At 39.7% G+C, this 15,357-nt stretch overlaps 1 protein-coding gene across 2 annotated transcripts in view; it reads left to right on the top strand.

The window, feature by feature from the left end:
- Nucleotides 1-3,811: 3,811 nt before the first annotated feature.
- Nucleotides 3,812-15,357, top strand: part of vav3 (vav guanine nucleotide exchange factor 3) — a 113,630-nt gene continuing 102,084 nt past the window's right edge. For both annotated transcript variants that reach the window (XM_002932179.5, XM_012962510.3), the window contains exon 1: nt 3,812-4,922. In XM_002932179.5, the coding sequence (XP_002932225.2) occupies nt 4,719-4,922 (204 nt within the window). In that variant the 5' untranslated portion in view covers nt 3,812-4,718. The remainder of the gene's footprint in view (nt 4,923-15,357) is intronic.

Here is a 15,357-nt window from a genome sequence, read left to right as displayed (position 1 = left end):
AAATATTAGAAGTTGGCACCTCCACATCATTGCGTTCAGTTTTTATTCACAATTTGTTTAGTGTCCCAACTTTTTTGGAATCCGGTTTGTAATATAAATTGAAATTATTGATTGGACAAGACTGTACTTATTTTCTCTGATGAGATTTTACACACTACTAGAATGATAGAAGGTGATAAATATTTCTGAATTTTATTCTAATTATACTTAACATGCCCACTTTAACTATAAATTGATGGATTAATAAAAAATATCAATAAAATAAATGTATCACAACATAGGATGATAAGCTAGACAAACAGACACAGTGTGTCAGAAAGTCTCACAGGTATTGTACTTTAAATCTGCAGGTTCGCCCTGTCTATTTCTCCTGCATCTACAGAGGCCTTGCTTTAAGTGGTCTATCTCCCCATTTCTAGTACCATCCAAATAATACCTCACCGAGACATCTGAGCTTCCCACAGACTTTATCAGTAAAGCCTGAAGGTCCTGTTCCCAGCTGGTTAACTCTTTAACTCCTAAGGTAATTCTGTACCTTCCCCTGTGACTTCTCCTCTTTCAGTGACACAGAAGTAGATCCTACAAGGTCAAACATCAACAAACCACAGAGAATTACATTACAGTCTAGGAGATTGTAAAAAAAAATACAGACATACTTGTGTGGCACCAGCAGTGTGGTAAATGTTAATTAGTCATTCCAAAGAAAAAAAAAATCAGCATTTTATGAAACAATTACCCTGATCCTAAATGTGTTGATACCATGCCAAGGACTGTTTTATTTTTCCCAAAACAGAAATTAAAAATAGTCACATAAAAAAAGTCCTTCCTGACTCCAAGATGGCAATAGGACCAATCTCTAGATTAACTTTGCGCTCAGAGTTAATTTCAGTAACTTTTTAGTTTTATTCTTTTTGCTAAAAAGGCACCCAACGCTTCTTGTAATCTAATGTATCTGACAGTACAACTACTTCAGCGAGAGAATTCTATAGCATCACAGCTCTCACTGTAAAAACCCTTTTTCACCTTATGATGAATCCTCCTTTCTTCTGCTGGAAGGATTTACGCATTAATAAAGCATTATAAATTGTATTATAAGGTCTACTTATATATTTATAGATAAGAATGATATCTCGCCTTAAGCACCTCTTACTCCAGAGTCCATAATCCCAAATTGACCAGCCTTTCTTTATAACTTAGAGTCTTCATACACTTATCCAGATTAGTTGCTCTTCTTTGGTCTTTCCCTGTTTTAATATTTCAATATCCCTTTTGAGCTCTGGTAAAGCTACCTTTATTATCCACAAGTGCCCCAAGGCCCTTCTCTATCAATAGTTTGACTAACTAAAGTCCTATACTGGCTTACAGATGTCAAACTTACAGGCGGACGTAAAAAACTTATTGCCAGGCTGAGATGATAATCCATTTTAAATATTGAAATTACATCAGTTTTCCCCCAATACTTTGGTACTAGGCCAGATAAAAGTGAGTCTGAGAAAATTAGAAAAAGTTACCTGGTTAAAACAGAACTAAGCTCTCTAAATACCTCAAGGTGTATTCCATCAACCCTGGAGCCTTGTTCACTTTAACTTTGTGTAAACATTTAAGTGCCATATACTGTATCAGTCACTAAAATGAGACAGCTTAGTTGTGCCATTACAGAGTTATAAAGCTTTTTTAGTCCTGAACTCTGACTTCTCTATTTTATATGTTGAAGAAAATACTAATTAAGCACATTTATTTTTTCCATTATAACCTAATTGTTTAAATGTTAAAATTTTTGGGACTTGAGGAACAATCAGTTCCTCATCTTTGCTTTATGCCTTCTTGATTTAGCTAATGTATGTTTTAGTGCTGGCATCACCCTGCCATAAATCATTAAAAAATATTGTTTTTCCTTTTGCCGAAAAGGAGTACCAGGAAATACACTGCCAGGGTTTAGGTTGTAGTCATTATTACAGGCTAGCTAGAATTTATTACTCTCTATACTATCTTCAGGCTCTAAATCCTCTCTCTTTCTGAACTTTTTGGTACTGACTAATTATAGCAACATGACAAAGGATCACATCTCCCTGGTTGACATTTCAGCATTAGTGTTCAGGTTCATGCACTGATCAAATTATCAGTGCATACTCATCTCTTTTTATATTAACATAGGTCATGGGCTATTAGATTTTATAAATGCAAATGGAAAAATGGTCCAGTGAAAACACCAGTGATTACTGTGACACACTTCTCACTGACTGGTTTATGAAGCACCATTTGGCATAAGTATTTTTTTTATCATGTCCAAGAGTTAGATGTTTCCCTTGCCATTGCAGTCAATGCAACAAAACCAATGGAGACCCCATTAGTAGTGGCAATCCAATATTTTCTATGACATAGCCCACAAACTGGATTAAAGCATTTTATGCTTATTTGCCCTTACAAAAGCTAATAGGATTTAGCTTCTTGCTATGACACATAAAGATCAGGTTGTCCCTGGAATGTGTCCACTTGAAGGTGCACAAAAGGCAGTGAATCACCTCAAGCACTGTGTATAAGTCTTTTTGGGGGTGCTATTGTGGCTAACAAGCCTCCTGTTGTACTGGTTGCCCAAAAAGCTGACACTGTGAAGACCTCCTTTTAAGTAAGTAAGTATGTAGAGTTTTATTGTCATCCCAACAATATATACTGTATGTACAAATACACAGTGGGATCAAAAAGGTGCAATATGCAAGATATATACATAACTATAATAAAAAAAAGAATATACAATATAATGAATATATAATATAATATAAAAAAAATCATGCTCAAAGTTCAAAACTCTGCCTACCCCTAGTTCCGGCCCCTTTTTATTTTTCAATTCCTTGCTTTATCTTGTAGTCTCAATATTTTGTCATTTATATGCTCTCATGTCTAGTGATGAGCCAATCTGTCCCGTTTTGCTTTGCTGAAAAATTTGAAAACTTTGGAAAAATTTGCAAAACGGTGGAAAATCTGCGAAATTTGACTTTTTTGATGCGACTGTGACTTTTTATGACATAAATGTGACTTTTCTGGGGTGAATCGTGAAACAATTCAGCAATGGCGAATTGCGGACTTTCGCTGCGAATCCATGCCTGGTGCAAAAATTCACTTATCACTACTCATGACTGTTAGTCCATGACAGCACATTGAGCAATGACCTGAAACTTTACTAAAGCTTGTCACAGGGGGACTAATACATTGGATACATTTGCATTCTTCTGGTAAGGAGAAAAAAATCTATCTACTAATGTAGCACAGAAAAACAGTGAAAAAGTAGAAAACTTATTTTAAAAAATGTATCACTTGCCTTACAAAATACATGAGAAGGAGTAAAGAAAAAACAAAAAAAAAACTATTCTTTAACGCACAATTTTGGAGAAAAAGTAAAAGATACATTGAATAATAATGATTTTTTAAGCAGTATACTATTTTTGTGTTGTGAGTAGGTGCTGCAGGTTAGATATCCCTGGGTATAAACTATATAACTCTTATTACACTACACATGCAACCCCTATTATGCTCTAAGATGCAAGGTGCCAGTGCAAATGTTCTACCCTATGAGCAGCTCTGTGTAAATGACTGCGTGCAGAAAGAGCAATGGCACCTTTGCTAAGGATCCTTCACGTTATACACTTCACAACTGTAACCCTCGCACTAAAGTAAGTTTCACACACACAATCACAATGATCTGCCTTCTGGGCTCTAATGCCTTTCCGCTTTCCTCCCCAATGAGCACTGACAGGTAGCGTCCAGCTGCGTAGCAATGGTGATGTTCAATGCGCCTGCGCACACTCCAAGCCTGCAGCAGCCCAGCAAAGCGGGAGGAGAGGGAGAGGCAAAATGACAGAGGAGAGAGCAGTGACACTGTGATAGGCAATGGGATTGTCATTAGCACAGGGAGCACAGGACCAGGCAAGTCGGATAAAGCTAGGAGGAAGAAGAAGGCAGTGACAAGACGTGTGATAATAGCGGGACCGCAGTAATAACTGGAAGAAGACCTAGAACGACGGTGACAAGATCCGGGCTGGGGACGGCGGAGTAATAGGGGCACAGAAGAAAGCAGCACCGAGACAATCCCCAGAGTCAAAGGATGGACAGTGACATATGAGGGAGTGACAGTGGGCGGAGGGCAGGTCTGTGGCTGCACTAACCTCACACCGACTGGATGAGCCTGGGCTGTACATAGAGCTGCGGCACCCCGGCGCAGGACAGCGCTTTCCGGTAGCACATAGTGTTTGCGGAGCGCCACAGAGAAGCGGGAGACAGGGAAGGAGAGACGAGAAGGAGACATAGCCCGCTGGCCTGGGTAGATACATGTGAATATGAGGGCTCTTGTACCCTTTAAGCAGACTCTGCGCTGGCAGTAAGAATGCGCCAGGACGAACAGCAGCCGCTGCAGGCTCAGTGGGACCTGTGTATAGGAGCTTGGCCTGGGACTCAGGGAGGGGAACCTGTACCATCAACGAGAGAGAGTCTTACCCGGAATGTGGGCTTGGCACTCCAGCCTTTGTCTCTTACTTGTACTGCTGCTTCTCTCTTATAGAGCTTAGACTCCACTACAGGCTTCTGTGGCCAGTTGGGTGCCCAGCTTTTACTAGCTAATGGCCACTCACCCCTGAACCAGTCAACTGCACATCTCTTTTGTCCATTGCTTCTGCTGTTTCTGTCATTCTCAGTCTCTAGTAGCACATCTGGTCCACTGTACCATCATGGAGCCTTGGAGGCAGTGTGCCCAGTGGCTGATCAGATGTAAGGTGCTCCCCCCCAATCACAGGGTGACATTGGACACAGCACAGGTGTTTGACCTGGCCCAGACTCTCCGGGATGGAGTGCTTCTTTGCCAGCTGCTTAAGAACTTACAGGGCAACTCCATCAACCTGAAAGAAATCAACTTGCGACCACAAATGTCCCAGGTCAGTAAAGATGCCTTCTCATTCTGTTTGTATCTCAAGCCACAATAGAAAGAAAGCGTGTAAAAGGGGGACTAACGCCTCATCATTTATTTATATAGTGCCAGAAAGTTACTCAGCGCTTTACATTAATTCATAACAAACAGACACTTGTATATATTTCATAGGTGCTGTGCACATGAGCAGTAACATAAAGGAAAAAGAAACATTACAGATCATGAGTTAGAGAATTTTGGGAGAAGACAAACATCCTTAATGGTTAGCCCATCAGTTGTTGTTAGACTAGAGTGTCAAGGTGCTGAAGTTCAGTTTGACAAAAATTGAAGGACTCCAGGTTGCACACCCCATTTCTACCTCTGATGCATCTGAACTACCTCTCATGTGTAAAGGGGAAGTGGCATTTCAGTAATACAAAAGATCTGTGAGAGAATGAATGGTGGGCTGTGAATAGGCAGCACATATATTTTAAGTTCAGGTGCCTGCAGTACAGGTACAGGGTGATGTTTCAAGACCCAGGTTTGGGGCATGAAGCATTTTTTCGCACCATGAACTACAAGTAAAGACATTTTAACTTGAGGTTGGAGTGCTGCCTGTTTATAGACTATACTAAGGACCTGATACGTTTATTGGTCTGAGTAGAACACCCTTGTAATTTTAGGAGATAATAAATGGTGAAAATGCTTTATATAAAGGGCTTAGTAGAAGGCCTGTTCATACTCACTTAGTAGAAGCTTATTCATACTCACTAAGTAAAAGACTTATTCATGCTCCCTAAGTAAAAGACTTATTCACTTTATAACAAATAGAAAGTCAAAAAGACCATTGTCTGAGAGTGATAACATCGGTGACCAGAGCTTAAAACATATTCCTTATGACATGTATTGGCTGTTCAGCCATTACAGCCACCCATTGGTCTAGAAGAGAATCCTGGAAATATAAATTTGGAAACAAACATTTTTTTTCTGATGTAGATATCCTCACCTTCATGAGGTCTTTATAACACATAAGACTTCTGATGTGTTGGCTGTTAGTGTTACCATGATGCCAAGTTACAGGTTTAAAATACTTCAATATTTCATTACTCTATAGTTGTGCCTCTCTATGTTAGAACCATCAAAACATGGACATATTTTATATATTTGAGTGCTTTTATGAAGGTCATGGAGCACCTCGGTACCTTATAACATCCTCATATTTTACAACAGGGAGTATATTTTTAATTATAATACACCAGTTTTAGTTGTGTGTAAGAAATGACATCACTAAGCACCAACTATAACTGATGATATCACTAAGCACCATTTATAAGGATATCAAAGTCACAGGATATTCATGACTCTTGTGAACTATAAGAATGAACATATATATATATAAATACATCATATAAAATAATATATATATATATATATATATATATATACAGTTCAAAATGTACAGCACTCACAAAATAAATGGTTACCGATTGCCTGGGTGCAGTCCTCATTAGCGTAGACAGTAGTTGAAAATGGATCGCATCACACAGGACTTATAGAAAAAATAGATTTTATTTGGGTGCAAAACAAAAAACTGACGTTTCGGCTACAACAGTAGCCTTTCTCAAAGTATTTTTTTGAGAAAGGCTACTGTTGTAGCCAAAACGTCAGTTTTTTGTTTTGCACCCAAATAAAATCTATTTTTTCTATAAGTCCTGTGTGATGCGATCCATTTTCAACTACTATATATATATATATATATATATATATATATATATACATATATATGTTTATTCTTATGTTGCTGTGTAAATAACCTTGTTTGTACCATCTTTTTTTCTGACCCAAAAGAGCATGTAATGTTTTTAAAGCAGCATTCTAATAGAACTCAATTATGAGCTAATAAAACCTTTGCCTTTTTAAAAGGTTTTAATCCAGTTTTTGAAAATTTTAATTTTAATAATATACTATAGGAATGACCACAAATTTTGTATTTAATGTAACCATTAATGCCAATTTAAGACAACATTTATAGTTGAAAGAAAGTTTAATGAAAAACAAAATAAAAAAAGTAAATAATAGGGCAGCTAAAGGGAGGGCATGCAGCAAGAGTGCCATGTCAAGTAATACTTGTAGAAGGTGACCATGGACACACTGCAGGACATTATCTGTTGTTGCTTCTGGATTTGTAATGTCAGAATTGTGACTGCTACACATAGCAGCCCATAGATGTTAGTTTTGTTTTGTCTCCAGAATATATAATGAATTTACCTAATTTCCTGGCAATAAAGGATGCATTCTTATAATGACATATATTTATATATTTGCAAGGTTTTTACCTGGGTATTTTTTTTGGTTCCAGTTGCACTACCTATAAATAATGCTATATCATGTTCTCTAGTGTAACATTTGTGGTGTATAAAGCTACTAAAGCATTCTGATAACAGGAGCCTCTCTGTTTGTTGTGAGGCGCAGGGGAGAGGAACTGTCCGCTTGCAGCTCATTCTAAGGAAGTGGGTTTGTCTGCTCCTGTTAACCCTCTGTGCCTTATATCATTAAATTGCTGCTTTGTTTAGAAGAGCCAGAAAAATGTGTAAGATATGATTAATGAAATGCAGGTCACTGCAGCAAAAAAAAATAAATATATTTCTCTTTGATTATTTTTTAGTTGCATACTTATATTTCCTGGGTATATATGAGTTATATATGAGTTAATTATAAAGTCATGTAATATATAACACAAACCTAAACTTTTAATATCATATCGTTATGTTCCAGAGACTGTAAGGTCTAACTTGAACTATGAGCTGTAGAGAGATTATTGTGCTTAGTTGCCTCGATGGCTTTTGCAGAGTGTTTTCAATGGGTAGGTCATTCATTTCATATGTTCTCCTGATGGGTATTTTAGAAGAGTACCATGTATTTTATCAGGGTCGGACTGGGGGGGTGCAGGGCCTCCCGGGGCTGCTGCCCCAGGGGCCCTGCAGTTGCTCCTGCCAGCCGTGCCCCCCCGCACCCCCTAACCCCCCACAGGGCCCCCGCTAAGCGACCCCGCAGGGTTCCCCACCCTACGTCCTCCCCTGTGTGCGCATAATTGAATGCATCAGGGGAGGAACAGAAAGCAGGGGAATCGCTAGCAAGGGTCAGGTTTGGGCCGCCGGGGCCCATTGGTTTTTTCCCGGTATCCAGGCGGCCCAGTCAGACCCTGTATTTTATTAGTGTTAATACATTTAGCACAGTGTTGATCTAGGGATGATCATGTTACCCTTTTAGGCTAGTGATACATGTGGCATTTTGCCTTGAGTGGAGAACAGGAGTGGTTAAAATGACTCTCTCCAATTGTCATGGGATGTAATGTTATTTAATCACAAGCACATTGGCTGACTCACATGGAGCAGTGAAAAAAAAAATGGTGTCTAGATGTGTGTTAGCCAAGGCCCTTGTTATTAAAGAATATTAGGAGAGGTGACAGGCAGAAAGGGCTGTTTGTCGACCAATGCTTATCACTGGATGATAGTGGCATATGATAGCTTCATGTGCCTTTATTCTTATAGGTAAGCAAATTGTGGAAAATCAGAAGATTTTTTGCTTTACTTTTATCAGTTAGCAATTTTTTGAACACAAAAGGAGAAGGAAAGGCAAAGTCACTTGGGGGTGCCAAAATGTTAGGCACCCCCAAGTGACTTAAATCGCATACCTTTTACCCCGGGCTGGTGCCCCTGTACGGAGAGAACAGCACCAGCCCAGGGTACCTGTAGCGCTTCCTCCTGCTTTGCGAGCGTGCGCATGCGCAGTAGAGTGAAAAGCCGAATTTTAACAGAGAAGTCGGCTTTTCACCCTACTGCGCATACGCCTATGTGTTAGTCTTAGCGAAACGCAGGCGGAAGGAGGAAGCGCATCGCTCCAGGTACCCCGGGCTGGTGCTGTTTTCTCCTAACAGGGGCACCAGCCCGGGGTACGAGGTAAGCGATTAAAGTCACTTGGGGGTGCTTAACATTTTAGCACCCCCAAGTGACTTAGCCTTTTCTTCTCCTTTAAACGTAACTGACATTTTTCTTAGACAAAACCCTGAATCATTGGAATCATGACAAGCATGTTGGTAAAAGTGTGCAAAAATAAAGCAGCATTATGTACCCCACCAGTGATAAAAAAGAATCACCAGCACCATATTTTCCCTGATATACGTTACATGGGCTTAGAGTGGGTGCATGCACTGTACACTAGGATTTGCTACAATTTCTATACTGCATGTGCACTCAGTCCAAGCTTACATCAATGCACTCTTCAAATCAGGATGAAGACACACTGAGCTACTAGCAGCAGCTACTTTTTCCATGGCTACTAAACTCCAGAAAATACCCTGCCATAGACAATAGAATTGCCTGTGCTAAAACATACGTAGGTGACAATAATCAGTAAATGATCAGCATTGTCTATTTTAGTAGCCACGACAAGTAACTGCTACTAGTAGCTCTGTGTGTCTTCACCCTAAAGGTGGCCGTACAGGGGCAGATTTAACCTGCTGATTCAGCCCATTCAGACTGAGTCGGCAGTTTATGTATGGGACCTTCTGATGGGCCTGTCTGACCAGTATTTGGCTGAAAATCATTCAGATGTCTATTGGGCAGGTTTAAAAAACCTGTTGGGATCAGAGGGGCATTGGCTTATTTATGTTGTCCTTGCTCTGAGGGCCTCTATCACTTTTACAAATATAAATAAGTGCAATTCTCAGTGTATGCTCCTCACTTCAGATACCTCGTGTCCTAGGTCAAATAAAATTCAATAAATAACTCCAAAGTGCCCTCTTCTGCTTTAGACTTAGCGATGAGGTCTTATGAGGAAAAGAAGAAAAAAATACTGTTATTACTTCACAATGTGCACTCTCATGTGTTTTTTAACACCAGTGATGACTTTTACTTATATCACCCTTTTGTGCCCAGTTGTGATATCCCTTTCCGATTGCCAATCTACTTACAGACCCCCTTGGGTTTATATGGCATCCAATTGGTTCGCTTGTAGCTCACGACTCTCTGCTTTCCCACCTCTTAATTTCAGGCAGTATTAGGAACCACTTCACATAGGTAAATTTCCAACTTTAGCAACTTTAGGTTAATTCCACGACCTTTCTGTTTCCCTTCGCCTTCTGTGCACTTACTGTGGGATAAATGCATATGCCATATGTGTAAAAACTTAAATACTTTAATATAAATAAAACTTCCCAATACACTCACAAACAGAGTATAGGATGCGCATGTCAGGAGTCACTGGTATGGATCAGGTGGCTGCTCCTTTTTCTTTCCCTGTTCCCGACCTGCAGTGTCGTTTCTGGGTTCAGCAATCCTGCCCTGCATAGTGCTCCTCCTCTGCGTCCTCTCTCACCGCTGACGCGTTTCGCCACTTCCGGCTTCCTCCTGAGCCCAATCATTCAGATGTCTATTGGGCAGGTTTAAAAAACCTGTTGGGATCAGAGGGGCATTGGCTTATTTATGTTGTCCTTGCTCTGAGGGCCTCTATCCCCACTGTTGTGATCTGATCATTTGGCCTTCAAAATTGCCCACCTTAAGGTAGGCTTATTAGGCAAAGATGCGCTTGTTTTGTGGCCTCACCAAATGAGCTGATCTTTTAATCTATAGGCCACCTTAAAGAAAACTCAAATTCCAGTTATGGCTCAAAAACTTGAATGTCTGGTATAGTGCTGGGCGGTATGACCAAAAATTTATATCAAGGTATTTTTCAAAATTATATCGGTATCACGGTATTTGACGGTATTTTTTTTTCCCCATGTATGATTAGGTGACCACCCCAAACACCCGCCACCCGCACCCCCCCCGCCACCCCAAACACCCCCCCCATCCGCACGCAGCCCCCCCACCCCCCCATCCGCACACACCCCCCCACCCCACCCCAAACACCCCCCCATCCGCACGCACCCCCCCCACCCCCCCATCCGCACGCACGCATGGGGGTATGTAGAAAATTCATATCGGTTTCAAAAAAAAAACCGGTGATCGGTTTTTACCGGTATACCGCCCAGCACTAGTCTGATAATTATTAAGTTGAACTCGAATGTAAAATTTGCCATCTAAAAGCTTGTGAGTTTCTATAGAAGTCAATGGAAGTTGTCCTAGGGCCATATTTTCAAACTCAAGGTATTCAAGTTTTATATGAAAGTGTTTACTTATTAATGACTAAGTGCACATTTGATATGCAAGTTTGTTCGATTTAAAGAAACAAACTCGATTTCACAAACTCGAAAACTGATAAGCCCATACAACAGAACCCCTATTTTCAGGGGACCAGAAAAAAATGGTGCATAATCTGAGAAAATGTAAAATCAGGGAAGTTTATTATGTGTTATATATTAGTGGGACCACAAAGCAATGGTGTAAAATGCAGGAAACCTTAAAATCAGGGGATGTAAAATTGAGGTAACACTGAATGTGTTTCCCAACCTTTTTCATACGTAGGACCTGGTAAACTACCTTACCTTCAAATATCACACAATTTATGAAAAAATACCCCCCCAAATTATTACTCCCTATAAAATGAATACAGGCATGTGCAGTAAAATAATGTTTTAAAGCTATCAATGATGCTTTCCTGATCCATGCTATAGGTTGCTGATGCCATAGATCCCACTGTGGTAAATCATCTCTGAGAAACCTTGTTTGCTATTGGCCAGTGGTAGCACATTTTGAAAACTGCAGTCTCCAGCTGTTGTTAATGGAATGAACTTCCTCAGATGGCTATTATCTAATAGTGGGTTCTGGTAGCAGCTGACAGCAGCTGAGACCTACATGCTTAGACTTTTTGCTTAAATATTATTCTAAACTGGAATTTCAGAGATTTTACTGGTGATGAAAAATTGAAATGTTGAAACTTTCTCCTTAAGAAGGTGATGTTGCTATTATTGTGTATTGCAGAAAATGTAAGAACTCTAATTCTAGGCAACTTTCCAGTATACATGAATTAAAAATCTTCAGTGGTTTTAATGTTATTTGTAAATGTAGTTGCTATCAAAAGCAGTATCTGTCTGGTTGTTTCTGTTGTCTGCTCTGCTGGTTCTGAATCAAAACAAAAGAACAGAAAGGGATAAACAAATAACCCCTTAATTTAAACTGCAAAAAAACTCACTGCAATATTTAAGGCTTTACTTTCTTCCAGGGATACACCTTTATATACATATCTCTATTGTCTGTTGACTGCACTGTAGTATTAGGTTCAGTGAAGACTAACATATAATACTGCAAGCAAAATACACTTCTTGGCAATGTTATAACCGTTAATCACTCCAGTTTTTGTTATCAGCTACATGTTGACATATATGTTAACATTTAATAAAATAGTAAATAATATTAAATGTATGGAATAAATGTATGGAAAATGTTACATTTTGACAGCAAGGAGTGAGCATGTTGCCGCTGGTTATAGGTCATATAATCAGATCCAACAGGGAGTCTTTTGTAATTTGTACAGAGAGAAAGGTGTGTGACACATACTGAATGACTTCCCTTATGTCTCTTAGGGCTCTGGCACACGGGGGAGATTAGTCGCCCGCGATTAACTCCCTGTTCGCGGGTGACTAATCTCCCCGAGTTGCCTGCCCTTGCCATCCTGCCGGCGACTTACATGTCGCAAAGTACCGATCATTACGAAAAAAACGCATTCGGACACTTTTCGGACGTTCGTGGATTAGTAAATGTGCCCCATAGTGTAGGTATACATCATATTTAAAAAAAAAAAAAAAAAGTTCTGGTCAGCATTTCTTTTACCATGATCATGGTTGCCTCATTTATAATATCTGTATATTTTTTGCCCTTAGCTATAATTCCCTATCCGCTGTAAAGATACATTTGATAAGTTTATAGTACACCCAAGTTATAAGGATTTTTACTTATGTAGAAGTTTTTGTGTTCATCATTCAGGAGTTCCAAAAATACAGAAATAAAGGCAAAATGAGGCAAGTGTAAGTCTCTTGCATACTGGAACGCTCTTTGCGTGCTTCATAAAAGAGTCTTTCATCTACATGCATGATTGCCCTTTCAAGGAAGAAAGGCAGCAAGTATATATAGGATTCTATTCATAGAATATGTAATTTAAAACTGTTTTTTTAAACTGCCAGTCATCAAAGTACTGTATTTTCCATGTGCATTATCAAAATGTGCAATGAAGCAGCACTCCTGCGTTATGAGAAATTGTTATAATGCTGGCACTCCATTCATAAGCACTTCTGAAGTGGAAAAAGGTGTTCTTTGCAGACAAATCCCATCACTTTAGTTGAATCATTCCTAAAGCATTCAAGAGACATTATACTGACGAGAAATAGATTTTGAATACCATAACTAATTTGTATGGCTTTTATTGCTACATAAAACCCTTGAAAATAAAGTGTTACCAATAAAGCATTCTACCATTTGGCCACTTGGGATTATATTGACAATATTGTATCCACTCCATATTTATATGTATATATTCAGTATATATTCAGGCAAATCAGGGATTCCTGATGAAAGTCCCAGTATAGGACTGAAAACATTGGACTAAATAAACCAGTGAGTGCCGTCATTTGCCTGAATACATTTTGTAGTTTGCACGAGCACCCAGGTATTAGCTGCTGCTCATGGTGTGCTGCTTACTTGCTGCCTTTATATACAGTATATATATTTATATATATACCTGTATATATATATATATATATATATTTGTTAATTGTTACTTTATATTACTTATTTTTCTGTTCAGGTGCTCTCCTAGTCATGTAGCAGTCTTTCATTTAAGCCAAACCCTGGTTGCTAAGGTAATAGCAACCATATAGCAGCTGAAACTCCAAGATGGAGAGCTGGTGAACAAAAACTGAAATTAAAAATGTACAAGTAAAGAACAAAGACCAAATGCAAATTGTCTTAGATTATTACTCTCTACATCAGGGATCCCCAACCTTTTTTTACTTGTGAGCCACACTCAGAGGTAAAATGTGTTGCTGAGCCACAAAGTTCTTTGGGGATGTCAAATAAGGGCTGTGATTGGCTGTTTGGTAGCCCCATGTGGACTGCTGGCCTGCTTCAAAAACTTGCCTCCAAGTCAGAAATGTAAAAATGGGCACCTAGTTTGAGGCCACTGTGAGCAACATCAGTGGGGGTAGAGAACAACATGTTACTCACGAGCCACTGGTTGGGGATCACTGCTCTACATCATACTAAAAGTTAACTCAAAGGTGGACAACCCCTTTAAAGTGGATATATATATCTATGTTCAGTATAAGTGTAAAGGACATATCAACCAACCCAAAAAAACTTTTCCTATTAAAAAAAACGTAATTCTAAGCAACTTTCCAATATGAATGTATTACAAATTTTTAATTCTAGTTGTAAATGTAATTGCTCCTGGTTATGATTTTTTAAACAATGTTGCAAAGGTCAGTCTCTTCCAGGAAAGGCAGGCCTGTCAATTTGCTGCCTTGTGTTACATTGTTTCAACAGGCAGGGCCCCCCGGGTAGACAACAGGACAAACACTGCTTTTAAAAACGTTTTAAACTTTTAAAAACGATTATATATACAAATGCACGACTTGCGCGACTTGCGCGAATTTTTGCGACTTTTTTGTAGCCATCGCGTAGAGTATGAAAGTTTCGGATTCATTCAAGCTTTAGTATCGTCACTTTCCTTGGGCCAGGTTGGAGCTGCAGAGTGCCATTGAGTCCTATGGGAGACTTTCCTTGGGCCGGGTTGGAGCTGCAGAGTACCATTGAGCCCTATGGGAGACTTTCCTTGGGCCGGGTTGGAGCTGCAGAGTGCCATTGAGCCCTATGGGAGACTTTCCTTGGGCCGGGTTGGAGCTGCAGAGTGCCATTGAGTCCTATGGGAGACTTTCCTTGGGCCGGGTTGGAGCTGCAGAGTACCATTGAGCCCTATGGGAGACTTTCCTTGGGCCGGGTTGGAGCTGCAGAGTGCCATTGAGCCCTATGGGAGACTTTCCTTGGGCCGGGTTGGAGCTGCAGAGTGCCATTGAGTCCTATGGGAGGCTTCCAAAATCATGCAAAGTCTGAAAGTTTTGCCCGGCGTTTACGAGCGCTCAATACAAAAAAGTCGCGACAATATACAAGCAAATCGTAACGGCTACGAAAAAGTCGCGACAATTCGCGCAAGTCGTAGGGGCTACGAAAAAGTCACAACAATTTACGAAAAAGTCGTAACGGTGACGAAAAAAACGCAAAAAATACGAAAAAGTCGCAAAATGTTAATTTCTATTCCGAATTTTTCCTATTCGGATTTGGATTCGTGGATTAGTAAATCAGCCCCTTAGTGTAACTTTATTTAGAGGATGAGCTTCCTCTTACTTCAGGTCATCACCCTTTCTGTCTCAGCATACTGTTTTTTAGCACTTGTCACAGGTTTGGCTAGCTGGAACTGCCCAGTACAGCAGATTTAAGGGAGCATTTATTAACACTGGAGACAAACACTATTAG

This window comes from Xenopus tropicalis, chromosome 4 (genome assembly GCF_000004195.4).
Source record: "Xenopus tropicalis strain Nigerian chromosome 4, UCB_Xtro_10.0, whole genome shotgun sequence".
NCBI classification, from domain to species: domain Eukaryota; kingdom Metazoa; phylum Chordata; class Amphibia; order Anura; family Pipidae; genus Xenopus; species Xenopus tropicalis.
The sequence above is the reverse complement of the archived record's forward strand: the minus strand, read 5'-3'. Positions and strand labels throughout refer to the sequence as shown.